Source organism: Ceratotherium simum, chromosome 6, assembly GCF_057802395.1.
Source record: "Ceratotherium simum simum isolate JZ-2026a chromosome 6, ASM5780239v1, whole genome shotgun sequence".
Classification (NCBI taxonomy): Eukaryota; Metazoa; Chordata; class Mammalia; order Perissodactyla; family Rhinocerotidae; genus Ceratotherium; species Ceratotherium simum.
The window spans coordinates 61,348,429-61,375,126 of record NC_141905.1 but is presented as its reverse complement, the minus strand read 5'-3'; the positions used below and the strand labels follow the sequence as shown (position 1 = coordinate 61,375,126).

General features: G+C 37.2%; 1 protein-coding gene across 2 annotated transcripts in view; it reads right to left on the bottom strand.

Moving 5' to 3' along the window:
* SLF2 (SMC5/6 complex localization factor 2) overlaps positions 1-23,052 on the bottom strand; it is a 40,834-nt gene extending 17,782 nt beyond the window's left edge. Inside the window, exons 1-11 of one of the 2 annotated variants that reach the window (XM_014785652.2) lie at positions 22,761-23,052; positions 20,142-20,185; positions 18,909-19,636; positions 17,484-17,541; positions 12,392-13,386; positions 11,345-11,415; positions 8,177-8,299; positions 7,634-7,801; positions 6,534-6,636; positions 2,706-2,781; positions 1,764-1,905 (exon numbers count right to left, since the gene is read on the bottom strand). In XM_014785652.2, the coding sequence (XP_014641138.1) occupies positions 1,764-1,905; positions 2,706-2,781; positions 6,534-6,636; positions 7,634-7,801; positions 8,177-8,299; positions 11,345-11,415; positions 12,392-13,386; positions 17,484-17,541; positions 18,909-19,636; positions 20,142-20,185; positions 22,761-22,900 (2,648 nt within the window). In that variant the 5' untranslated portion in view covers positions 22,901-23,052. Of the gene's footprint in view, positions 1-1,763; positions 1,906-2,705; positions 2,782-6,533; positions 6,637-7,633; positions 7,802-8,176; positions 8,300-11,344; positions 11,416-12,391; positions 13,390-17,483; positions 17,542-18,908; positions 19,637-20,141; positions 20,186-22,760 lie in introns of both variants that reach the window. The other variant, XM_004427961.3, reaches the window with a different exon arrangement.
* Between the last annotated feature and the right edge of the window lie 3,646 nt (positions 23,053-26,698).

Here is a 26,698-nt window from a genome sequence, read left to right as displayed (position 1 = left end):
CCCATTTTGAGGTTTTTCTTTTGACTTTATAGTGATTACTGTCATGGAGATTTTTTTTTTAAAAATGTGGTCAAATAAGTGAATCTTTCCTCTTACGGCTTTTGAATGTCCATACATAAAACCAGCTTCTCTTCTAGGCTTATTAAAAAAAATCTGCTAGTTTCTTCCATTATTTTTACGGTTTCATTGTAAACATTTAAATCTTTGATTTATCTATCAGTTTGAGTTATGGATGCAAAATTTTTTTCCAGGTGGTACCCAGTTTTCCAAATACTGGATATAATACCAGATACTGACTAGCCCACTCTTTCCTCATATTTTGAAATACTACTTCTAGCATTTACTAAATAAGTCTATTTTGGACTTATTTTGTTCCACTAATGGAGCTTTGTATCCTTGTACTTGTCCCATACTATTATCTGGTGAAGCCAGTCCTGCGTCATAACTCTTCTTTCTCAAAACTTTCCTGGATACTATTTTTTCCATATGACTTGAGAATCACTTGTATAGTCCCAACTCCTCTCCTCCTCACAAAGAATCCAACTGGCATTTCTTATTAGGATCTCATTAAGTCTACAGTTTACCTTATGGAGCTCTAGTATTTATGATGTTGAATTCTCCTATCTGAAAGCATGGTACACTCCTCCATTTATTAAGGTCGTCTTTTTTGTCCCTTAGTAATGTTTACATACATGCATGCACACACGTTTCTATTTAAGTTTATCCCTAGGTATTTCCTATATTTTTCTTACTATTGTAAATGAAGTCTTTTCTTCCAGTGTATCTTTTTTTTTTTTTTTGTGAGGAAGATCAGCCCTGAGCTAACATCTGATGCCAATCCTCCTCTTTTTGCCGAGGAAGATTGGCCCTGGGCTAACATCTGCACCCATCTTCCTCTACTTTATCCGGGACGCTGTCACCGTAAAGCTCGACAAGCAGTGCGTTGGTGCGCGCCTGGGGTCCGAACCGGTGAACCCCGGGCCGCCGCAGCAGAGCATGCACACTTAACCACTTGCACCACCGGGCCGGCCCCCAGTGTATCTTTTAACTAGCTACAGTTCACATATCTGAAGGCTACCAATTTCTCTTTATTAACTTTGTATCCCAGTATGCACACCAAATTCTCTTACTTGTTCATCATAGCTTTTCAGTTGGCTCTTAGGCTTCTATGTATACATTAAAATCACTTCTGCAAATAATAAATCTTTCACAATCTAATTTCCAATTATTATATCTCTTATCTTTTTCTCTTGTCTAATTGCTTTGGCCAGTACCTCCAAAACAATGTTAAATAACAATGGGCAGTCTCATTTTTAAAAAAAATTTTTAGGGCCGGCCCTGTGGCTTAGGGGTTAAGTGCGCGCACTCCGATGCTGGCTGGCTGGGTTCGGATCCCGAGCGCGCACCAACGCGCCGCTTCTCCGGCCATGCTGAGGCCACGTCCCACATGCAGCAGCTAAAAGGATGTGCAACTATGACATACAACTATCTACTGGGGCTTTGGGGGAAAAATAAATAAATAAAATTATAAAAAAAAAAAATTTTTTATTTTTTAAATGTTTCTATTTTTTCCCCGTTAAACATGATGATGGCTTTTAGATTGAGAGATGTTAAGAATGTATCTAATTCAAGATCCATTTCAACTTTGAGAGATTAAAAAAAATCAAGAATGGATATTGAATTTATCATAGGAATATTAACTGTTATTACATATAAATTGTTTAAAAGAATGCTTTGGAGTTAATTATGAAAAGAAAACTTACACAAGATTGTCTTCATTAAAGTCTGGCTGAAGATTCTCCAGAGGAAACAAAGATCTAAAATCAATTCCCATATTGAAAAACACAGCTGCTATGTCAGATAATGATGGGATCCAGGGCCAAACTGGTGAATCACTGAAGGTATCTAGTTAACAAAAGAAAATATTTTATCCCAAATCTGGGTTCACAAATCCACAGTTGCAAGGTGATAGTCTGCATGTGAAACATGGACTATTATGATGATTTTATAGAAATAACTGGTAATAATATGCTAACAATATAGTTATTTAGAATGATCATACAGAAATTATAGATTTTTCAAATAAATGTGAAGGAGAGGACATTTATGAACAAAATATCTGAGAATGATGGATAAAAGGATCTAACTCAGGAGGAAGTAACAGATTTTGAAGACTGGAAATAACAATGATAAAATACCAACTACTGCTAACACAGGAAGATTTTACCATCTTCAGTGCCTATATAGTTCCAATCCTCAAAACAAGTAAAACAGGTAAATCACAATGCTTGTTTCATTATAAGGGATCTCAAAGTTAAGAAAGCAACTTCTACACTTTTGCAGTGGATACTTTCAATCTCCTTAGTGCATAATTAGTACAATACTGTTGCTCACCAATAAGCCAATTAAAGATAATTGGCTAAATAAATAAACTTACAACTATTTCCACTTACTCAGCACAATAAGCCATGACTTGGTAAATATGAGTTAAGGGCTGCCACATGCAAGATCTTATAACCTTTTTCTCAGTGCAACTAAAAAAATGCAGATACTCATTTCTGATTGGAGTTTCATTTCATTATTAACGAATTACAAAAATAATTTTTATTCTATATTTCCCAATATCCTAATGTGTAGTAATATGAAAGAGACCATGTACATAGCAACCAATAATTCACACTGTTACAGTAAATTTATATACTTACCATTTCTAATTGTTATTTCCATCAGTGTACTTAAAATCTGCACAGACACAATACAGTCTGTATGAACTGACATCATCTGTCAAAAGTAGATAAATGATAGAGAATAAAGAAAACATATGAGCATTTACTATTTGCAGGCACAAAGGTGTTTTATGTGCCTTTCATTTAATACATACAATAACCTTGTGAAGCGGTCGTACGTTACACGTATGAGCAAACAGGCTCAGAGAGACGAAAATACTCTACCCAACGCAATACATGAGGAGTTGGAATTTAAATCCAGGTCTGATTCCAAAGTCAGGGCCCTGCATTCTACATGCTGCTTGTTTTTAGAATTTTCATTTATAATTAGACAAATATAACATCTGAACTACCAAAAAATGCCTTTCTAGTTCATATCATGCCATGAAACCCAAAATCCATAAAGGAAAAGGCTGCTAGGTTGATCACATCACAGGCAAAAATCAAACCATAAACTAGTAAAAATATTTGAAAAGATACAAACATGCAAATTAATCTACCAATATACTTCTAAAAAGATGTTCAATATCACTAGTAATCAAAAAAATGAAGAGGAAAATGGTAAGACATCATTACTTGACTTCAAGATTGGTAAAGATCAAGAATATTAAGGGGCTGGCCCAGTGGCGCAGCGGTTAAGTGTGCATGCTCTGCTGCGGCAGCCGGAGGGTTTGCAGGTTCAGATCCCTGGTGCACACCAAAGCACTGCTCCTCAAGCCATGCGGTGGTGGTGTCCCAAATAAAGTAGAGGAAGATCGGCACGGATGTTAGCTCAGGGCCAATGTTCCTCGGCAAAAAAGAGGAGGATTGGCATTGGATGTTAGCTCAGGGCCAATGTTCCTCGGCAAAAAAGAGGAGGATTGGCATTGGATGTTAGCTCAGGGCTGATCTTCCTGACACACAAAGAAAAGAATATTGACAATCTTCAGTGTTCACAAGAGTACTAGGAAAGATGAAGTATGCCCAGTTGGAGTGTAATTTGGTAAAATTTTTAAAGTAATTTGGTAATGTTTATGCAAAGTTACTGTCCTTATGCTTTGATGAGTCAGCCTTTTTACATACAGGAATTTACATGCAGAAGCATATAATTAATATAATTTTACAAGAAAATTTTTTGGAACAAAATCTCAACTTTAAAAATACTTTTAAAAATTACATACATACATATTGAAAGTAATTTTAAATGGTTTTGTAGAGGAAAACACATTGTATTTCTCTTTCTCTTTTGCTTTGGAGCCACAGATTATGATTATAATAAATTTAAATCTAAAAGGTAAGGGGGAATAACCCAAACTCTGGTTTCAATCAGGCATATGGCTTGTGTCATTTCAAAATCAACCTACGTGAAAAAAAAGTCTTTGTTATGATGTTTGTGTTATTACGTTCTGCCACTAGGGGGCAGCACCATTCAAAGACATGTTGGACACAGGACAAGTTCTGGATAATAATCTTTTTGCAGAGGGTGATGAATTCTAAGATGGACAACTTTGAGATAAATAAGTGTGTAAAGAAGTGTATACAACAAGCTAATGTCTATCAACTGAGATTGGGTTAAATAAATCATGGTACAGCACTACAAAGGAATACTATAAAGCCATTAAAAAGGATGATAATGTATCTATAATGAGATGAAAATACTCAATAATTTGTTAGCTGAACTAAGTTATAAAACAGCACATATTCTGTTTATATTGTTTACAGAAATCTATGTACATACAGAGAACAATCTAGAAAACACTAAAATTTAACAGCCTCTGGAAATTGGGAGTTCAACCTTTTTGTTTAAATCTCCCTTTGATTTTACTTGAACTTTCCACAATCAAACATGAACTCCCTTTGAAAACAGTAAAAAAAAAAAAAAAAAAAGTAGTAAACTGTCTTTCTGGCCTACTACATTTAAACACTCACGATAAAATCACGAAGATGCAAACATTTTAATAATTAAATTTATAAAATATTAGGACTATAGAATTAAAATGAATTCTAACATGCTTTCTAAAAAAACAGTGATAAGGTGGTAAGTCTCGCCATCATGAAAAATGGACTTGGAACTGAAAAGGAGAAATGAGACAAAGTGTCTTATACAGAAAAAGTGCTTAATGAATAGTTATTAGTTTGATTTTCAAAGAATAAATATGAAAAGTATAAAAAATTGCTTTCACAAAGATATGCTTGTATGTCATCTTTAGGCTTTTTTAAAGGCCTAATGATGGTCCCACATCAACGAGATGAAAATTAACACAGATACATGTAACAATCTTACTTATAAGTTTAAGAAAAGATATATTACATAATTAGAGAATAATGAAGCCCTAGTGTGACAGCAAATGAAGTTTTGAATAAACAGAAATATGTGGGTGGGGTAGATGGGTATGAGTCTTGCTAGAAACTGCTGGTAAGAAAGATTTTATCTGGAGCATACGTCCATTTATGGGGAGAGTGGGGAAACACTTTAGGAGTGACACTGACAAGCTAAAGGTCATTCAGAAAGATGATCAGTAAAGGCACTGGAAATTTAGTAACTGAAGAATGTTTAGTGTGAGGAGAGATGAGGGTCATTATAGTTATTTTAAAATAACTGAAGGACTATTAGACAGATGAGGCATATTCTGGGAAGCTATAGAACAGATAATAAGTACCACTAGATAAAAACCATAGGGAAGCAAATTTTGATTTAGTTAGGACAGTTAAAAAAAAAAAAAATTACTGGGGCCCAAGCAGTGAGCTCCTAACCACTGGAAGCAAATGTTCCCGCCCTACACTCTGTACCACCTGTTATTCTCTCTGCCTAGAATGCTCTTCTCCTACACAGTGGGCAAGTCTCCTTCTATCGCTTTCTTCAGGTCTTTACTCAGACCTCACCTTATCAGTAAGGCCTTTATCAACTACCTTATATATATATTTAAAAAAGCAAACTTTCTTTTCCTCCCCTGATACTCTCTATATCTACCTCGGCCTACTTTTTCTTCATAGCATTTACCATTTGACTTAATATATCTATAAATGTGCACACATACATACACACATTTACTGTCTGTCTCCTCTATACTAGAATGTGGGTTTCGTGAGATCAGAACCACTGATTTTTTCATTGCTGTTCTCTCCAGTGCCTGGCACAGTTGGCACTCAAAAATGCCAGCTATATGAAAAACTGTACGGGAATATCTAGTTCCTGCCAAATATAAGATTCTTTGAAATACTATCTTAAAGCCCAGAACAGAAACTCCATATGTTTTTCCCACTTCTCAATTCACATGTAATAGTTATAGTTCTCTGATACCACTGATATTTATAAAGTTACCATGTAAATAATACAAAAATTAACATAATTATTTGAGTGGATTTAAGAATTAAGTATGAATGGGGAAGAGAAACAGTCAGTTGGATTTGTATCCAAAATATATATATATATATGTGTATATATATATGAATGGGAAAATACTAGTATACAAGCCAAATCTTAAAAATGTACGCAGGTACCTCCATAAAAATGTGGTAAAAAAGGTAAAAAACTCCCAGGTATGTAAGCATTAGATCTCTTCTAAAACTAACTATCATAGTGATTTACCAGTGTGATGAAATGTCTCACAGCACAACTAGCATTACTGACTATCCTGCACATTAGCTGCGTTAGCATTTCCTTTATAATCTCTTCACACTGACTTTCTAACCCACTGAAATCATGGGTTTGATGTGCTCGATTTGTTTTTTCTCTAGTAACATGCAAGTCAGATTATATTTTAAAACTTTGTTTTTGACTGGGAAGTACAGTAGGAGGCAACTGTACCCCCCAGACATTTCTCTTACCCGAAATAGCCACTTTAACACAGGGACGGGACACTGGACATAGTGATAGGCAGAGGTAAGGAAGCCTTGTGTTGTCAAAAAAATCTGATCTGTTTTTCCTGATCTGAAAAAATAAAGGAAAATCAATAAGACTGTAACCCTGATGGCAAGAAACTTCTACCACCACTACATCTTGACATAATTAGGGAAATGAGCAAGCCCACCATCCACAGTGCACAGAAGTGAACTCTGTCCCAGTATGGATGGGTTACTCACAAAAGAAATTCTATTGATGGCATAAAGCTGATCCAATCTGTTGGCTTGGCTCCAGATTTATCTGATGGACACATCTACCTTAGCTGGTGGTGCTGAGAAGAAGCCTATCAAATCTCAGGACATCATTTGCTTCTGCCAGCTTGGGTTTGTACTTCCATAAAACTCAGCAGCAGAATTAATGAGATCTCTCTGGATTTGAGACATCATGCACTGAGAAAAATTAGACCAGATTGGGCCTTGTGGTAGAGACTGCTAACTGCCCATCCCAATATCTATTCTTGCTTTTCCTCTTGGTAACTGAACTCTGATTTTCAGCTGGGCATGAAATAAAAATCACTTCCCAGCCTTCCTTTTAGCTAGGTGTGGCATGTTGACTAAGTTCTAGCCAACTAACCATAAACAGAAATGTTGTGTGGGGCTTCTGGGAATTTACATGTAAAGGCTGGAGGTCCAGTAGCACCCTGAAGCAACCTGTGCTAAGGATGGTGGAGAAGAAAGATTATTTGGTGAAACACCAGCCCTGGAACTTCCTACCTCTGAACTTCTTTCACATAAGAAATATACTTCTTGTTTAAGCCCCTCTTATTGTCACAGTCTCACAGTCGCTGTTATTATATACTAATCTTAAGTCCAATTAATAAAGGCATGTGATGTGCCAAACGACTCTCTTACACTGCTTCTGATAATTAAATAATAAAACACAAAGAACAATAGCAATAAGTAAGAGGATTAGGAAACTGGATAGGTCATAATAGAAATTAACCATTTAGAAGATTACATCAATCAGAAATCTTTTAGAGTAATTTTTATATAGGAAAAAGTAAAATGTCTATTTTTCTACTTACTTAAGAATAAGCTTTTCTACAGCACTTTGTCCAACAAAACCAGAGTCTCTTAAATCCAAGGTATACTGATTGAAAATTTTTCCAGAATTGAAGAAATTAAATATTTCTTCACCTGGATGATGATCAGGAATAGCATCTATTGTAACTGAAAATTTCTTTAGAAATTCCCTGAAATAAAAAAAAAGTTACTGAATACCAAAGAGTTATACTGTATATGGTTTTGTATTTAAAGGTTGTGTGCACAGAAAACTTTTCTTAGGACCAATGTTAATTCCAGATTGAAAGACTAGCATGAGAACACGTGTTTTGCTCCTCCTACTTTTTGCTAGTAGTTAGTCCAAAGCCACTAAATGTGTCTGTGTGAAAAGAAACAACAACCAGGAGAAAAGACAAAAGACGTAACTTGGCCTTAACATTTGCCTTTCAAATCCATCACAGATTATTCAACTAAGTAAATAACCATCAGTGGCCCATTTATTTTACAAATACACAATTTTTAAATGTATAAACTTAATAGAGTATACATTATGAAAAATGCTGTACCTGTGCTCTTCCAAGAGGCCATCCTCATCATCTGTACTGTCTTGATCTCCAATTCTGATTGGAGATTTAATGCCTCGGCCCTGCCTTATGTCTTCCTGTAGTTGCTTCTGCAGTTCATCTAGCCTGAGCAATAAAAGAACACTATAATAAATGGTTTACCTCAAAAATAAAAAAATCTTTAGTTTATGTCTAAAATCAACACCAAGGAAAACTCTTATTAAGTACCTTGTTATATAACAAACTTTGTTACACTTTAGGTCAAATCATGTCTCCCAAATATGTCATGATGTACAATACAGTATACTATTTTCACTAAAACACAGAAAATCTATTTTAGGTCTTAGGCTTTTACCCAGCTACCAGTACGGTATTAAAACAGTGTTCCATAGTATAAAGGACTTGAATATTTCCTTATAGCTAGAACTTCAAGAATGATGCCCAAATCAATTACAGAAAAGAGAAGGAAAAATGGCCAAGAATAAACATCACCAATTTGATTATCCCCTCTTTTTTTTCTTTTTGTGAGGAAGAGCAGCCCTGAGCTAACATCCATTGCCAATCCTCTATTTGCTGAGGAAGATCGGCCCCGGGCTAACATCCATGCCCATCTTCCTCTACTTTACATGGGACACCGCCACAGCATGGCTTGACAAGCAGTGTGTCTCAGTGCCCGGGATCCGAACCTGCGAACCCTGGACCACCAAAGCAGAGCGTGCGAACTTAACCACTACGCCACCAGGCCGGCTCCTATCCCCGCTTATCTTTCATGTTCATTTGACTTCTAGTAGGCCAACAACCTGATAATGTTAACTAGGCTTTCTAGTAGCAGTAGTCATAATCATTTTCATCATCATTATCATAAAAACACCTAACACTTACTGAGTACTTACTATGTGACAGGCACTGTAATAAGGACTTTATGTATTAAAATTTTTAACCCTCACAACAACCTCACGTGGTAGTTTATATTACCCATTTTATACATGAGGAAACACACACTAGAAAAGCTAACTTGTGGGCCGGCCCCATGGCTTAGCGGTTAAGTGCGCGCGCTCCGCTGCTGGCGGCCCGGGTTCGGATCCCAGGCGCGCACCCATGCGCCGCTTCTCCGGCCATGCTGAGGCTGCGTCCCACGTACAGCAACTAGAAGGATGTGCAGCTATGACATACAACTAACTACTGGGGCTTTGGGGAAAAAATAAATAAATACAATTAAAAAAAAAAAAAAAAAAGAAAAGCTAACTTGTTCAAGCTCACACTGTGAGGAGCTGGGATTCAAAGTCAGAGAGTCTAGCTCTGGAGTCCTTGCTTATTATACATAGCTCACCAAGATTAAGTTATTTTAACCAACGTCCTTATTGCCAGCTCCAGTCTCACAGTAAATACGATATAATACAACAGTAAATGACCAGGAAATGTACTGCTCTATCACTACAGGAAAGAGTCAATCATCAGCTCAAACTAGCATCTCTGCCTTTGGTCTGTGCAATATTCAATGTTAAATAAGCAACTTCAGATTTGACATCACGAATTACATGAATTCATGAAACGTTTAAAGAATTTTACAGTAAGAGACGATTTCTCTAAATTCAGAAAGGGGAACACTACCGACCTACTAATTGTCTGCAATTCCTATGGTTATCAAGTTTGAGACGTGTATATAACAACCAGAAGCCAGCTGGTCTTTTAGTAAAGTTCTCTGTGCTAGTTTCAAGAATATTCCTTGAATTAATAAAGAATATATTTCCCCCCTCATTAGCAAAAGCAGTTTGCAACTAGTCACCTAAATTTCATTAGGGTCATTATGATCCTCAAACCTTTTGATTTCTGTGTGTGTGTGTGTGTACACAGGGTGGTTTCAGTCACAATTCTACATTTCTTCCTCAAAAGAGTAACTTGATGTAGAAATACCTTGTCTGGTTATGCTGGTTTCAAAATTTGGGACTAAGTGGGCATATGAACGTTTATAAGAATTCTACCTATGCAAACAACAAAAAAACCAAACAACCCAATTAAAAAATACACAAAGGATTTGAACAGACATTTCTCCAAAGAAGCTATACAAATGGCCAATAGGACATGAAAAGATGCTCAACATCATTAGTCATTAGGGAATTGCAAATCAAAACCATAATGAGATACAAATTCATACTCATTAGGATGGCTATTATCAAAAAAACAGAAAATATCGAGTGTTGGTGAGGATGTGGAGAAACTGGAACCCTTGTGCACTGCTGGTAGGAATGTAAAATGGTGCAGCCACTATGGAACAGTATGGCAGTTCCTCAAATTGGCACAGAATTACCACAGCATCCAGCAATTCCACTTCTGGTATGTACCCAAAAGAACTGAAAGAGGAGACTTGAAGAGGTACTCATATACCCATGTTCATAGCAGCAATATTTACTATAGCCAAAAAATAGAAGCAACCCAAGTGTCCATCAATGAATGAACAGATAAACAAAATGTGGGATATACACACAATTATTCAGCTGTAAAAAGGAAGGAAATTCTGACACATGCCACAACATGGATGAACCTTGAAGATACTGTGTTAAGTGAAATAAGCCAGTCATAAAAGGACAAATACTGTATGATCTCACTTATATGAGGTACCTAGAACAGTCAATTTCATAGAGACAAAAAGTAGAAAGGTATTTGCCAGGGGCTGCAGGGAAGGGGAGAATGGGGAGTTACTGTTTAATGGCTATGGAATTTCAGTTAGGGAAGACGGGAAAAAAAAGTTCTGGAAATGGATGGTGGTATTGATTGCACAATGTAGATGTACCTAATGCCAGTGAACTGTACATTTAAAAATGATTAAAATGGTAAATTTTATGCCATATATTTTATCGCAATAAAAAAATGCCAAAAAACTCTATCCATGCTTTTGATCAAGAATTTCAGCTATCAGTTAGATACTAGTTGTGGTAAGCAGAAAGGAAGTTATATTATTAATTAATGAAGTATAGCATAAAAATCTGGATATTCTGATGCAGCCTATGAATAGAACATCTTATTTCTAACACAGGTGACAACAAAACCGTTATAATAGTACTAGCACAAAATGTATGCTAATTTCTCATGATTTTTTAAGGTGAATTAAAAGCCAGTCGTACAAGCAAGTAGTATGTTAAATTTAGCTAGGTAGTCATGATGCTAACTAACCTTTGTGTGTCTTCCTTCTCCTTCACTAGACGCTCTAAAGTATTTGTATAAGTTCCACTATGAACATGTTCCTAAAACAAGAAGAAAATTTAGGAATACTTTATAACACACCAATTGGAATGTTTTAAGTTATTCAGAGTACTAAAGAATATTTTCTATTTCAATAACCTGGGCCAGGAGGATACCTTTCTTAAAAGAGAATATTCACCATCATGCTTTAAATCTACTGTTTTGTACTACAGGCAATTTGATTTCACCATCTATTAGGAAAGGCACTACTTATAAAACCCTGCTAGACTTAGGAACTGACTGCAAACACCCAAGGGCTCCATGGCTACCCTGTCTTTATTTCTAAATTCTAATTTAGTGGACTCAAACTACTAATTTTTAGGTGTTACCATGGAACATTAACACCTTCCCCACCAAATTCTACAGACATTTTAGAATTTAATTCAGCTTATTCCCAAGATAGAATGAAGCACTTTATAAATAAAAATTGCACACCACAATTAACAACATTTCTACACTCTACCTTCATTTACAGCAGTGGTCTCCAAAGCAGAGGGTGTGCAAGGTGATCCATTGGGGTGCAGGAAGAAAATAATAGAACTTCTATTTATATGGAACTTCTATAGAAACTCCAGTAGAACTTAGTCTATAGTAACTTCTACATAACTTCTACAGGAAAATACTTTTTTCTTCTTCCTTTAAATTCTCTTTTTGCATATGCTTTAGAAAGTACACAGAAGTATAATGGTACACGTATAAAATCTGTAAGTATACATATATATTGGGGTACATGCTCAAAAATTTTTTTACTAATGGAAGTGTATGTGATCAAAAAAGTTTGGAGACCACTGATTTACAGTTATAAAACTAAAGGTATGAGAAACCCATTAACCAAACCAGAACTAAACCAGTTTCAGTCCAATTATGAGTCGTAACAAATACTGAATTGTAAAATAAGTTCTAACAATCTATCCCTCTTTCACTAACCAATCCATCCTTCCCTATTCAAGTAAAGATAAATGTCATAGAACTACTTACTGTATAGTCTGATGACTGAGATCTAAGCCCCTTGGAAAGAGCAGAAGGCTTTCCTGTAGTTGCAGGAGTCTGATTGAAGTTCAAAGCCATTATTTCTTCCAGTGATTTTAATGTTTCCTCTTCCTCATCACTGTCTAGGTTGTAACCTAAACTTTCTTCATCACTATCAAAATCACCCCTTAGCTTTCTTTTCAGTGCATTGCTACTACCTGCATTGGAATTTCCTGAACTCGCTTTATCTGAAGGGGCTTTATCTGAAGATGCTGTAGGGCTTGGGATACATGGCACAACTTCAAAAGCAGCTGGGGGAGACTTTGTAGGAGTGCCATATTCTGAACACAAAGATCCCCCAGAAATTTTCCCTGAAGATACGTTAGACTCAGCCTTATTATTATTAGTCTTTGCTTTGTGTTCCTTGTGTTTGGAGGACTCTGTAGAATGCCCGGAACACTCTTTAGATGAGGAATGCTCTTTATCTTTTTTAGGAACTAGAAGAGTGCAATTTTTAGCATTTAATGGTACCCGAGAGGAACCAGCACTTGGAACACGGGAAAGTAAAGGTAGAATTTCTGTCTCCTTTGATGCCACAGAGCTAGCAGTTTTATTTTTCTGAGGGTTGCTAGTTTTTTTAACTGCAGACTTTTCCTGAGGTAAAGATAAGTGGGGTTTCTGCATCTTAGTCTCTTTGGTACTTTCCACACGTATTTGGTCACTATTCCTGGAAGAATGGTGGCCAGAATTTGAAGGTGCCAAGCCTGCAGATGAGCAATCAGCTTCTTCATTCGGTTCCTTGGATATATCTTCCAAGCGCAATACACCACCAGGTGTCTTCAGTGCAATGTGTTTTATAAATTTCTCTCTCTGATGTGGTCCGTCAGGACGCTTCTCAAGGAAGGACTCTTTTGCTTTTGGCATTATAGATTCTCTTGTGCTTTTCAGATCTGAGTCCACAGAGTTCCTTTTTCTTTTGTCAGGGAATTTATTCTGCTTAGAGCCTGCTAAAATTTAATTTTTGCCAGATTAGTGAAAAGCATATTTTCCTATCTTAGTAAAGTTTATTCAATGAGTGTCTAGAACACTGACAGAATGTTTAAATTCTGAAAGTTTAGGCTGAGATTGTTCACCAGATATGGAATTAAAAAAAGAGCTAATATTATCATTTATTAACTGATAAATACTGGTGTCCAATAAATTTAAAGCTAATGAAAAATGCTTATTTTCATTCCAAAGCTATTAAAATAGAATTAAAGGTGTCACTCCCCAAAACATAAAACACTGCATATTTGTATCAAAGCAAGGATTCCAACGGCACTTTCCCTCAAAGTGCATACACTCTTTCTTAGACTAAGGACTATCTGGTTCCAGAAATGTAACACTTCTACATCTAAATTTATAGTACCTTAAAACACAAATACCATAACAAGTTGAAGGCAAATTTTAATTTCTCAATCAAAAAAAATTCACCCAAGTCTTTCTCCCTAGTATTCTTTCCCCTGTATCCCTCTAGTCTTCAGCTGTGTTATGGGTTGAACTGTGACTCCCAAAATGATATGTTGAAGTCCTAACTCCCAGAACCTCAGAATGTGACCTTTATTAGAAATAGTGTCTTTAGGGCCGGCCCAGTGGCCTAGCGGTTAAGTGCGTGCGCTCCGCTGCTGGCGGCCCAGGTTCGGATCCCAGGCGCGCACCGACACACCGCTTCTCCGGCCATGCTGAGGCCGCGTCCCACGTACAGCAACTAGAAGGATGTGCAGCTATGACATACAACTATCTACTGGGGCTTTGGGGGGAAAAAAATAGATAAATAAAATTAAAAAAAAAAAAAGAAATAGTGTCTCTATAGGGGTAATCAAGGTAAAATGAGGTCATTAGGGTGGGTCTTAATCCAATATGACTGATGTCCTTATAAAAGGGGAAATTTGGACATGGAGACAGAAATGCAGAGGGAAGGTGATGTGAAGACACACAGGGAGAAGATACCATGTGACTGGAGTGTTGCATCTACAAGTCAAGGAATGCCCAGGATTGTAGGCAAGCACCAGAAGCCAAAAGAGGCAAGGAAGGATTCTTCCCTAGAGTTGTTATAGAGAGCACGGCCCTGCTGATAACCTTAATTTTGGATTTTTAGCTTCCAGAACCATGCAACAAATTTCTGTTGTTCTAAGCCACCTAGGTTTTGATACTTTGTTACAGCAGCCCTAGGAAACTAATACAAGCTGTCTGTGTGTTAGGAGCTCCATCCAGAAGCACTTTAATAACCACATATATTTGAGTTAACCAGTTTTTAAAAATTTCTTATTGTGTTTAAAAATGTGATGTTTCATTGACTCTTAAAATTCATTATTCATTAAAAATTATCTACTTATATAATCAGTATTCTCAAAATCAAATTTCCCTAAATCAAATTTCTTTCTGCACATGGACAGATGTCCCCAAAAGTCCTCAGCAGTTTGATTAAAAAAAAAAAAACACAAAATTCATGAGTTAGGCAATTACTTGGATAGCTTGATCAATACATAAACTGGAAAATTCCATTTATAAGAAATAAAAAAGATCAATTAATAAAAAAATGCATCTACCTCCATTCTTCTACAGCTATCTCCTATTACCTGAAAAAATCATTCCATGCCCACTCAGCTCTCTGGGGTTAAACGTCTTGTAAAAAAGGACAGGGGTCCCTTATAGTGTAGGATGAGAAATCAAATAACTAAGAAAAAGAGCAGACTTGGGGTAGACGTACACTGATTATCTTAAGTTTGGGGTTACAAAAAAAAATTAGCTACAGAGTTGCCAGTTTGAGTTTTGTTCCATTTTCCTAGAGAAGTCAGACAATTTATATATAGCTAGTAATGAGGAGAAATTCCTGCTTTGGTTCAGGAATTGAAGACTTATCCAGGAGGAGAAAAAAATTGTGGGCAAAGTTTAGGAAAAATCAGCTTATCCAGAGCTTTTAATATCTAGAATTAGAGGAGGGTGAACTGGTAATGGAGGTAGGCTCCCCTTTTGCAAGCTCTCTAGGGTAGTGGATTAAACTGCAAATATTTCACGATTTCTTTTTGCACCCCTTGTACAACCTGTAGACTGAATGTTTGTTTTATGACATTTCAAATATCTATTAATATATAAAATACTCAGATAAGACAGGGATTGAGTTTGTAAAAAGAAAAAAAGGAAAAATCCAAATGTTCATTAATAGGGGATTGATTATTAATAAATTACAGAATAAACTAGCGATGGATTAAGTTGGACCTCAGAATTAAGCCAAAAGACAGGGCTCTGGAAGACCAAAGAGCCAAATGCCTACACGACCAACATTTCTGAAGTCCTTGAACTTGTGTGTGGTTAATGATTGTGTAATTATGTATATCACCATCACAATCGATAAGTGTAATAGCAATAATATGAGCAAGACATAACATCTAGATTATTAATATCTATTCACTATCAGATGAAGATAAAACATTCTTCACGTTATGAAGAGTGAAAAATCCCCTTATGTCCTTTATATTCTGTTGATAGTCAAGTGAAGTATAAATGTATATTTCTTAAGAATACAATACCATAATTCTTGAGGATTATGAATATGTGCAAAAATATGAGAAATAAAAATATAAGTGAAGGTAACCATCTTAAGTCTGCCTCTGAAAATATGCAGAAAGCATCTTTTTCAAGCAGTGTTCAGACCTGAGGATGTAGGATTGTACAGATGCAACCACTTCATTACCACTGATGAAATGTGCAAACCCATGAACTGAAGAGAATTTTTATCTTAGTCATTATCAGAGGGAAAAAAAAAAAAACATGAATAGCTTGGTGGCAACACCACCACCAGCAGCCGCTGGCAGAGCTGGCCTAAAATTATTTGTTCTTCCATTCACCTAAGCACAAAGTGATCATTTTCGTACTACAAAGGTGTAATAAAATAGAGAAAGTGCAAGAGCAATCTCATGGCTGAGAAATTATTTTTCTTGTACTATATATAATGTCAAAATTCACTAAAATTTGATCACTAAAATCAACATTATAAAATTAAATAAATTTTTAAAAAACATAAAATTTCAAATTTATTCCTGTATCCTAGAAGCTCCATCTATGATGATAAAATATGGTTTCAGCCTTGGCTGAAGATTGATTTTAACACTCGAGATCACTTGGTCAAAATGCACTGCACCTCTAGAATATATAAAAAATAGAGTTTTACATGAAACCGGAAGAATGAGTCAGAACTCTCTCTCTGTACCTCTGTTTTTTGTCTCTAAAAGTAACCACCTTATAAGGATGTGAGGATCAAATGAATTAAAAGTACATAGAACAGAGTATGGCACACAGTAAGTGCTCAATAAATATTGGCTATTATCATTATGTCCAATGTATCTTACGGAGTGTGAAAATTTGTAAAGTCTATTTTTCAAAGTTTGCAGTCATAGCAGAAAAAAAAATTCTGATACCAGACTATTAACAATTGTTATTTCTGGAGGCCTTTCATTTTCCGTGTTACAAACTTCTGCAATGTTTGAATGTTACACTGTTCTATCTTCTAATTTAAAAAAAAGATAAAGATACTTTAAGAACTACTGAATTAACAGTAGCTGTTTGTTATTACGTATTGTCTCAACCAATAGATACTAAAACTACAAACTAATATACAGGTGTCCTTGAAATTTGATATTAAAAAGGGATCTTGGTATTTGAAATATTAGGAGACACTGTTTTGCATCATGATGTTTCAACCTTATACAAAGCATCTCTAATTCCAAGACCTCAGATAGTTAGTCCACAATTTCAAGAATATAAGATTATGCTTCTTAATGTAGCCAAGGATTCAGAAGTAGAACAATGACTACCAATATGAGAAACACATTGTTAGGAACTCTTGACGAAGGCAGAGAAGAGTCAAGAAAAACCACAGGTTACATATAATAAATGCAAGGACTATTTCTTTTGAATATAACTTTACCAAACTCTTTACTATCTGAGATACTCAATTCACCGCTAGGAAGGAAACTGCATATTTAAACAAATTTGCTTTAAAAAACAGAGCCATTAAGATGTAAATTTATCTTAAAATTCATAAATTTAATTTTGATTCTACCTGAAGCAGGTTCCCATGAATCAGAAGAGGATCTTTTTCTTGAGAGATGTCCATTTTCCTATTAGCAAAATGAGAAAAAATATTAGCAAAATGAGAAAAAATAAGTTAGGAGTTAGGGGCAGTAAAAAAATGTGAACTTTTCTTCGTAACATTTAAACAGATTTCTAGACTGAATAAAGCAAGTACATATATTTGAAGATAAATTCAAACTTCTATAACAAAATATTTTAAATTCTTAAGTTTTAGCATAAAAACGAAGGGCAATAAATGCAAGCGATTTATATTAATAATTCAAGATTAATATTATATTAGAGCAATGTACTATTATTTTGATAAAGAAATAGTAAGCCTAATATCTGCCAATCAAATGGATACAACTCACTTTTCAATACTTCTGTTTAAGTACTGATGCACCACCAAATACTGAGATCTTACAAAAATGGACCAAATATTACTAACCTCTATTGATCATTAGTAAATCTTGCAGCTAAAGGCACCAAACTCCTTGCAAATGAACTCTAGAGTTTACAAATATATTTTCCAGCAATATACAACGCAACAATCTCCATTCACTCCTAGAACATCATAGTTTGGTCTATTTTTGGCTATCTGGTTTTAAAATCTCATGGCATCTTATCAAAATAGCACTTTCTTGATATCTGATCTTCCTTTATTTGCTCTGTATATAGAACTCTTTGAAATAGATGTAGTTAACAACTTGACTTTCCAGGAGAGAGGAACAGCTTTTATGCTAGCCTAAGTTTGGTCTATTCTCAAAAGAGAAATCTGATGTTGTTAAGATGTACTTGGATGGTTTTCTAAGTCATCTTCTAAGTTTTCTAAGACCCATATTCAATTATTTAAGATTTATATATAATCTAAACCACTGATTCTCAAACTTTAAAGTGCATCAGAATCATCTGGAAGGCTTGTTAATTGCAGATTGCTAGACTCTACTTCCACAGTTTCTGGTTCAGTGGGTCTGGGCTGGAGCCTGAGAATCCGCATTTCTAACAAGTTCCCAGGTGATGTTGACGTTGCTAGTCTAGGGACCACATTTTGAGAACCTCTGTGCTAAACCATTTCCTGCTGTTTTAGATTTTCCATTTCTCAAGTATCTCCCTTCAGCACAGCCTAATTAAAAAAATGACTATACCTGTCTTAAAAAAAGAATGCTTACTTTCCTGTTTACGAAAGATCTTTGTTCTTGGTCTGAAAAAATCAAGGGCAGGAAATACTGCTTTACTGAGTTCCATGGACAGTTGGAAGAAACCTAATGAAACCAGCTTCTACACAAACTATGTATCAGTATTTCCTTAACAAAAGATACTAATATGATGTCACCAATTATTAAATATTTTTACATTTAGTATTTTAAATATGATAAAGCAGTACCCAAACTAATTCAGTAATTACTGCACTTACCAGGTTTGAAAGATTACTCTTTCCGGGTGTGACATCATTCTGTTTACTTTGTTCCTGCTGAGGTTTACATTTTCTTCCTATACTAGAGGATTTTAAGGAAAGATTGCTTGCTTCTGAGAAAGAATTTTCTGAGTTGATTCTCTGCTCCATTTGCTCCCTTCTCAACTTCTTTAGTTCTCTTTCTTTGCAGTAACAAGCTAGTGACCACTGGAACTTAGCTCCCAGTGGGCTTTCTCCTGGGTGGTGCCTGGATAGGCTGCCCCTGCTGCTGAGACTTCTGGAGCTGTTCTTGAAGATGTCAGCTTCTGTCACCGTGGCCTGCTTTTTGGAATCTGCATTGTTCTTGCCTCGATCTCTATCATTCTTCTCCCTGCTATTTTCATGAATGATCAGTGACTTCCTTCTCTCTGGAGAGCGATGTTTTTTCTTTAGTGCCTTCATCTCTTTTGATGAGCGATAGGAAGGAGGAACAAAGACCGTCTTTGGGTATTTGGTGGCTAGTGACACATAAAGCCGATGTGACTCATGTATACCACGATCTTTGTGGTGCTCTTTAACACCTTTCATGAAAGCCTCTAAAATAGGGCTCTTTTCTGATGGCATCCTTTTGGGTTTAGATTCTTTCGGTGAAGATAGTTTCCTTTCAAACTGCTCTGTTCCAGTGGTGGACAATCCACTTCCTCCATATTTGATACTTGATCTTTGTGGAGAATCCAACATATGTCGGTCTAAGGAGCCAATTAAAACACATACAAACTGCATGTTATTAAAAATAACACAAACGATTACATTTTATATAAATATTGCAATTATTAATATTTAAAATACTATCACAAAAATTTTCAAATCAATATTTAAATGATACATTTTATGGGGGGCAGAAATTAAGACATGGTTTATTTGTTAATAGCCTTACTTTCATAAAGCTCCCTTTTGCTACATCATGTAAGCTCCCCGTGGCTCCATTTATGAAGTTATTGTATTAGAGGATCAAAATAGTATGCATTATGAACATTATTGACTGGAATAATAAATATAAGAAAGCATAACAGCAAAGAGTTTCTTCATGATGTTTGGAACTTGTTTATCCTTGTAAAAAACACTGCATCTTCACTGTATTTTCAATTTTCAACACGTTTAATCAAATTAATAAGAATTTAGAGTAGATTTAAAAACTGAATCCATCTCCCTCCCCAAAAGATGCCACAAAAAATGCATTAGTAGTATCCATACCTTGTTTTGAGGCTGGTTTGAAGAAATCTATAATTGACTGCTTCCTGAAAATAAAAGCATAACTAATAGGGTATCACATACGCAAATATTAAAACCTTATTTCAGATTAAGTGGAGAATACTAGTAGATTTATAGACTATAGGCTGGATTTCACTATCTGGTTTAATCAAGTTCTGACAATGGCAATAATGCTTTGCTAAGCTGATTATAAAAAATTGAAAATATAATTCATTGTAGGAGTAAATTTATAAAAGAACAACTGAGGTTTATATAATCTATAGTACTAAAATGATAAGATAGGAGTATGGATCCAGGGAAGTGGGAGAGTGCTTCATAGGACTGAAAAGCTTGCGTTTACACAGTAGAATAAAAGATATTGAGGGGATCTGATCCTATTCCTTCATATCTCCAGTGACTGGTACAAAATAATGCTCAATAGATGTTTGCTGCAAACTCATAACAAGATTAGATGGTAGAACGGCAATACAAGTGATTTGGCCGGTTTTGGGGAGGCAGTTGAAGAGTGTGCTGGGCAAAACGCAGAAAGGATCAAGTACTAAGCTTATACTACCCTCTTTATACACTACAGTGAGATGTTAATCCAAGTAACAGCAGAAATTGGAATGAGTCTTCACAACTAAATAAGCAGTGTTTCAAAATCTTAACTTTTTACCTAAGAATTCTTAAGATATTTACAAAAATAACGCATTGCCTGGGGAAAACAAAGAGAAAAAGAAGAAAGTTAACAAGAACAAAAACCAAATTCTTTTAATTTTCAAGGCTTTCTGCACCCTACAGTGGACACAAAGTGCAATAGGACCATATTACCAGAGTTTGTATTCTGATTTGTTCATGTATTTAATTTTTCAGCTGCATAAAGAGGGATGTTATTACATGTAGAGTAAAAAAATTAACTTTCGGGCAAATTTTGCTAGTATTCCTTTTACTGAAAGACAATAAACGGTAGACTATGAGCTTCCCTAAACATTTACCCACCATGAAATACTCAGAGAAAAGAACAATCGAAGTCCCTTGAAGGTTGAAGTCCCTTCCACATTTTGTACACTCTACTGGTAACATTAGAAGAGCAACGCCCATCTCGGATGGTTTACTCCGAGTCCACAACGTTTGTTTGAGATGTTGTTAGAAAAGCTAAGTGGTTATGAAATGAATAGGAGTGACAGGCTAAGGAAGAATCTATGCTTTGTTTTCAGAAAATAAATTATATCAGGCAAATTAACTCCATGAGAGAGTAAATGAGGAAACGCTAGAGGTTCTGCAAAGGGGAGAAGGATGATGCCCTTCAGTTACTGGTTGAGGAAGGTGAGATAGGAGAGGATTAAGCAGCAGCTAATTAATTCCACACAAGATAATACTATTTTTTACATTAATTACTAAAAGTAACACTGTATCTCTCTCCTAAAATATTAGATCCCAGGCTCCTTTTCCATTAATAGAGCAGAGAAAAAATGGTTTTGGATAAAACATACAAGAAATCTGTAAAATAAGCATGAATGTAACTTTCAAGAAGGAACAGTTCCCTAAGTTCATATGTACAGAAATGTACATTACTTATATTTGTAACTAGTTAAAAAAATTATTTGTAACAGCTCATAAACCCTTATCTGAAACTTTTGGGGCCAAATGTGTTTTAGAATTCTGAATTTACTGGATTTCGGAATGGGGGTTTCTTAGATGCATTATGTAAAATCCCCAGTGGGGTCTAACACTGCACCCCGTAAGCAAAACTTATGAGCACTGACACTTAATGGGATAAAGACCATATATAGTCTTCCATTAATTCTAGTCAGGTTTGGCTGCCAGGTAAGATGTGGTGCCAAACTTACTGAAAACTTTTGGTTTTCATAGCTTTCTGGCTTTCAGAATTAAGATAAGGGACTGCGGACCTGAACCACAATATTAGAAGATAAATTTAGTCTTAAACTTATGTTACAAAGTTTTAAAGTTAAAATAAAAAAGACAGTACCAAGTGCATAGAGAATTTAAACATGTTTTATTGTCAGAGGATGTCATTTGATGAAACTCCCCATCTCATTACATAGCTCCCGCAAAATCTGTACAAAAAAAACTGGCCTCTCGGAGAGGCGTCAAGTTACCGAAGGAGAAAACATATCACATTCCAAATCTGCATGTTCTTTTAACTATGCGTACCGTGTATAGTGGACTATACAGTAATTCGTAGAAGGGTTTTCCTCATCACCTCTTATGTAATTTCACCCATAATACAAAAAAGGTTTCTATTATTCAACCACTAGGCTCAGTACAACTGACAACGTACAGAAAACCACCTAAATATGCATTCAATAGTTAGGGCCCCCGGTCCAGCTATCGCCCGGGACAAGAACCACGTTCTACCTAAGGCGGTTCTCGGTAGCCGTCCCGGCTGTGGTCAGACCGAGAACAGCGTCCCAACTACGAGAAGGAAACTCGAACTCCCAGAAGCCCCCGCGCGGAGGCGGGGCAGGGGTTTGCCAGGCCCGGAACGCCGAGGCCCGAGCTCGCAGAGGATGGCGGGAACTGGAAAAGCGGCCGTCCGCAGTCCTCCCTCATACCCTTGCCCCCGCGACCCGGCCCCTCCTCAAGCCCTCTGCACGGTACCTGTCCCCAGGACTCTCTGTTCTCTTTCCCGCTGCAGCAGGGGCGGTACTACCGGGTCTCAGATGGCAGCGCGGGGGCGACGACCCCGGGGCTGGGGATGAGGGGAAACCTGGCCTAGCGGACATGCAGCGCCTTGTCATGTCGGCGCCGCTGGCGACGGCGGCATGAGCTGTGGCTGGAGAAGTTGGGTGCGTGGTTGCCGTCTTGCTGCTGGGACTCGGGGAGGCTGTCGGAGCAGAGGTGGGCGGCACCCCCTTCTCTCTTCATGGCGGTTCCCTCTCTTCGGAAATGACTCCTGTGTGAGCGGGAAGGAACCTGAGGACCAACAGGGGGCGGGTCTTGCTAGAAGAGTCCGTTCTGATTGGCTGGCGTGGCGGTCATTCCAGTAGTGGAGCAATAGAAAGCCGCAGCCTTTCAGGGGAAGGCGGGGTTTCGGGAAGGGGGAGGGAGGAAGGAAAACTGCCCTCCCGTCACGTGCGCTGGGGGCCGCGCGCCGCCGCGTCCTGGCCGCCTCTGTCTTGGCCGGTGCGCGAGGGCGGGAAGGCGCGGGTTGCCGTGGGCGCTGCGGCAGCTGGCGACACCCGCCTGGTCAAGGGCAAGGGGCGAGGTTTGCAGAAGCAAACCCGAACCCAGCAGCTGCCCTCAGCGAGGATGGCCAACAGTTGGGCTTCCTGTGTCACACAATCGTGCCTCAGAAATCCCCAGCTGTTCATTACATCGTGTCCTTAACATCTTAGGCCGAAGTGCCCTAATGCTGTCACCATTTCCTCGGTGGTCTGCACGGCCCAATTTGAAGACTTGTCCATTCTGTGAGATTTCTTGTTAAGTGCTGCAGTGGATTCTTTTTCTCTTTTTAGAAGGAAAAAAACCCCCAAAAAACCCTTGAAATAAAGACTGTTTTGATTCCACAAAAGCATTTTGTTTCTCAGCTGCTGAAACAAGTTATCCATGAAGTCTCTGCAGCCAGATTCCTTGGAGATTTTTGAAAGGAACATAGGGTCAGCTTTCAATTGCTCATGTGGAAGTGTGGACCACATAGACTAGTGAAAGCCAACAGCAATCTCCAATCCTCCTTTGTAAAGGGGTTGTGCTCTGGAGGCTGTTAGCCAGGGTTTTCCTTACAAAGACTGATCAGAGTATCTCTGAGCCTCAGTTTCCACGTCTATAAAATGGGTATTCTACTTTTCTGGGTAATTGTAAACCATAAAAGAGTTAAGCAATGTAAACTGCACAGTTCAGAGTCTCTTGTGTAATAAGTACTGAGCAAATTAGTGTTCCCTTTTCTTAGTTCTTTAGACAGACTCGTACACTTGAACTTACTGCAAGGTCTTCCAGAGACAGGTCAGATACTGTTATAGTAACTATTAACCAAAATATCAATCTCATGGATGTCCAAGCTTTAATTGGCAGGCCTGTTCAATCAGTTGGATGGAACAAAATCTTAAATGACACAAAAGAATTTAGACAGGTCTTTAAAGTTTATTGTACTGAGATTTAACTGCTTCCGTAGCTAAGCATGCCTGACTGACCTGAAGTTTACCTCCTTTCCTTCCCTTTTAGCCCTTAGGAGGAAGAATTAATGAGGAATAAAATGGCCAATGAGGTGGCAAAGTGGAGGGTAGAAGGTAAACAGTGAACATACAGGTCTCTCATTCATCCAAAAAGCATATATGCACAGCTCTATCCTGGGTAGTAGTGATGCGAGAAAGGAAATACTAAAATAAGAGGTATTTTCTGTTCCTAATAACTGAGAAGTTACTGTATCTACCATTGTTCCTTACATAGACCGTAATAGATGCTCAAAATGTGTTGAATAAATAATAACTTAAACGTTTGTTTATTAAGGGCTTTTTACGTATATTATTTCCTATCTCTTGTATTAGAGCTTTCTGCTGGATGTTTCCACACTAGTAAATTCCTGCTTCTATAACAGCACATCTACAAAACATTTAATCTGATTCGTTTCATTGCATGCTCAGTCCATAAAAAAGAGTAATGCATAAAAACATGTTCCGCATGATCAATTAGTTGCTTTTCTTGGATTATAGTATTTGAATCATCCAGCATCCAAGATACCACTTTAAAGTCTGTAGTCATGCTGCCAAACAATAGTTTTCACATTTTCTTAATCTGAGCAACAGATTATGGAGTTAAGTGAGGCAAGAAATCCCTTGATCAATAAATGGAGATGGAGGCATAATGAAAACACAATTTTAAAAATCTCTTCTTAACAGGGAAGTAGTTATCTAAATCCTCAGTAAGTATCAAGGCTCTTCTTTGTTTAAGCTGCGTTTGAAAATGATACAGATTTGGGTTGCATGGTAAAATATGCTCAACATACTAACCAGAATTGCGGGGAGCCTCTAAGGCTTTTCCCCCCAGAGTGTTGGACAGTCTATTTTGTGTTTATACCCCTTTTCCCACTTTGAATGTGTGTGTATATATATATGTGCACCACACACACATACACACACACATGGTTAATGTAAGAGCTTTTTACACGTTAATTTTTAGTGGGCCAGAAATAGATGGCCAGGAAGCTGTACACTAGGTGAAAGATGTTAAAGAGCTCAGGTATTTGCACGTGGGGAGACGAGCGGAGAGAAAAACTGGGGTGGGGCTAGAAGGAGAGGATGATGGATAAAGTAGACAAGACTGAATTAGAGACAAGACAAAAACTTCAGCCAGGATTGGAAAAATAATTTGGAGATATTAAGGTCAGATGACCAGAAAAGGCTAGTTTGAGAAGATTTCTGGGCCTGGGGAGGAGGAAGCAAAGACCACTGAGATGGAGTGGCTTCTATGCATGAAGCTACTATGGGGTAGTACCATAGTACCTAGCTTAGCACCCTGAGTTGTTAATAGGAGCGCCAACTCTAGCCTTGATGGGAAGGGATGCAGCAGCAGCGGAAACAATGTTACGTGAACGACAGATCAGGTTTGCTGGGAGCCTCAAGGCCACCGTGGGAGTCCTGAGAGGAGTGGCAGTATAACTGATGCCAGAGATCGCAAGCAGTCACCAAGAGAGAAAACAACTTGGGCAGATTGGCTGGCAGAGTACCTTAGCAGGCAGGGACTAAGAGAACAAAAGATTAATAAGTTACAAAGAATGTTACTAAAATGCAGGGAACTCTAAAAGTAACTTCTGATTCTGCAGTAATGACGCACTTTTGCTCTGTGATTGCTATAAACTCCAAGGCTTTTGTTGGAGGGTGCTCTAGGGTGGGGGGAGAGACAAAGATGGGTTTGCTGCAGAGCAGCCTGCCTTTGGCCAAGAGTGTGTGTGTGGAGGGGAGGGTAGAGGGTCACCTGGGAAGGGGGATAAGAAATAGACTCAGAAACAGGAAATAATTAACTTGAAAGCCTGACAGAGAAAGACGGACCACGTGATGATGTTAAGAAGGGAAGGCAAGCTCCAGAGTCTCAAGGTCTGCACAAATTACTTTGCAAATGGATGCCGAACTCAAAACTGCCCTACAAGTGCTTGGAAAACGCACTGGCTTGGTTTTAAGGGGTTGCTGGGGGAAAGCCAAGTGTAACATAAAGTAATGTTATGTAACCTAAACTTCCTGGGAGTAATTAGTAAAACTGCAAAAGCAGATCTGATGTTAAAGGAAAGTAAGTTTCTTGTTATTTCATTATGGAATGGTGCAAGATAATGTTTCCCACACTTTAGAACATGACTAACGTATTTATGATTTTTGACATACCTGAATATTTCCTATACTATTATTTACTTAATATTTTTCTTTAAATCACTTTTTAAACTTAAATACATTTTTAGATGAAAACTTAAAATCATTTCCGTAAGTGGAAAATCAGTATCACTTGGAAAGTGATAACTTGCCAAATGGAAGGTGTGTAGAAACTAATAATAACTAGAAAAAAAATATCGCCACATTTCTTCTAGAGTCATCTTGTTTACTAGTGGTGGTAGG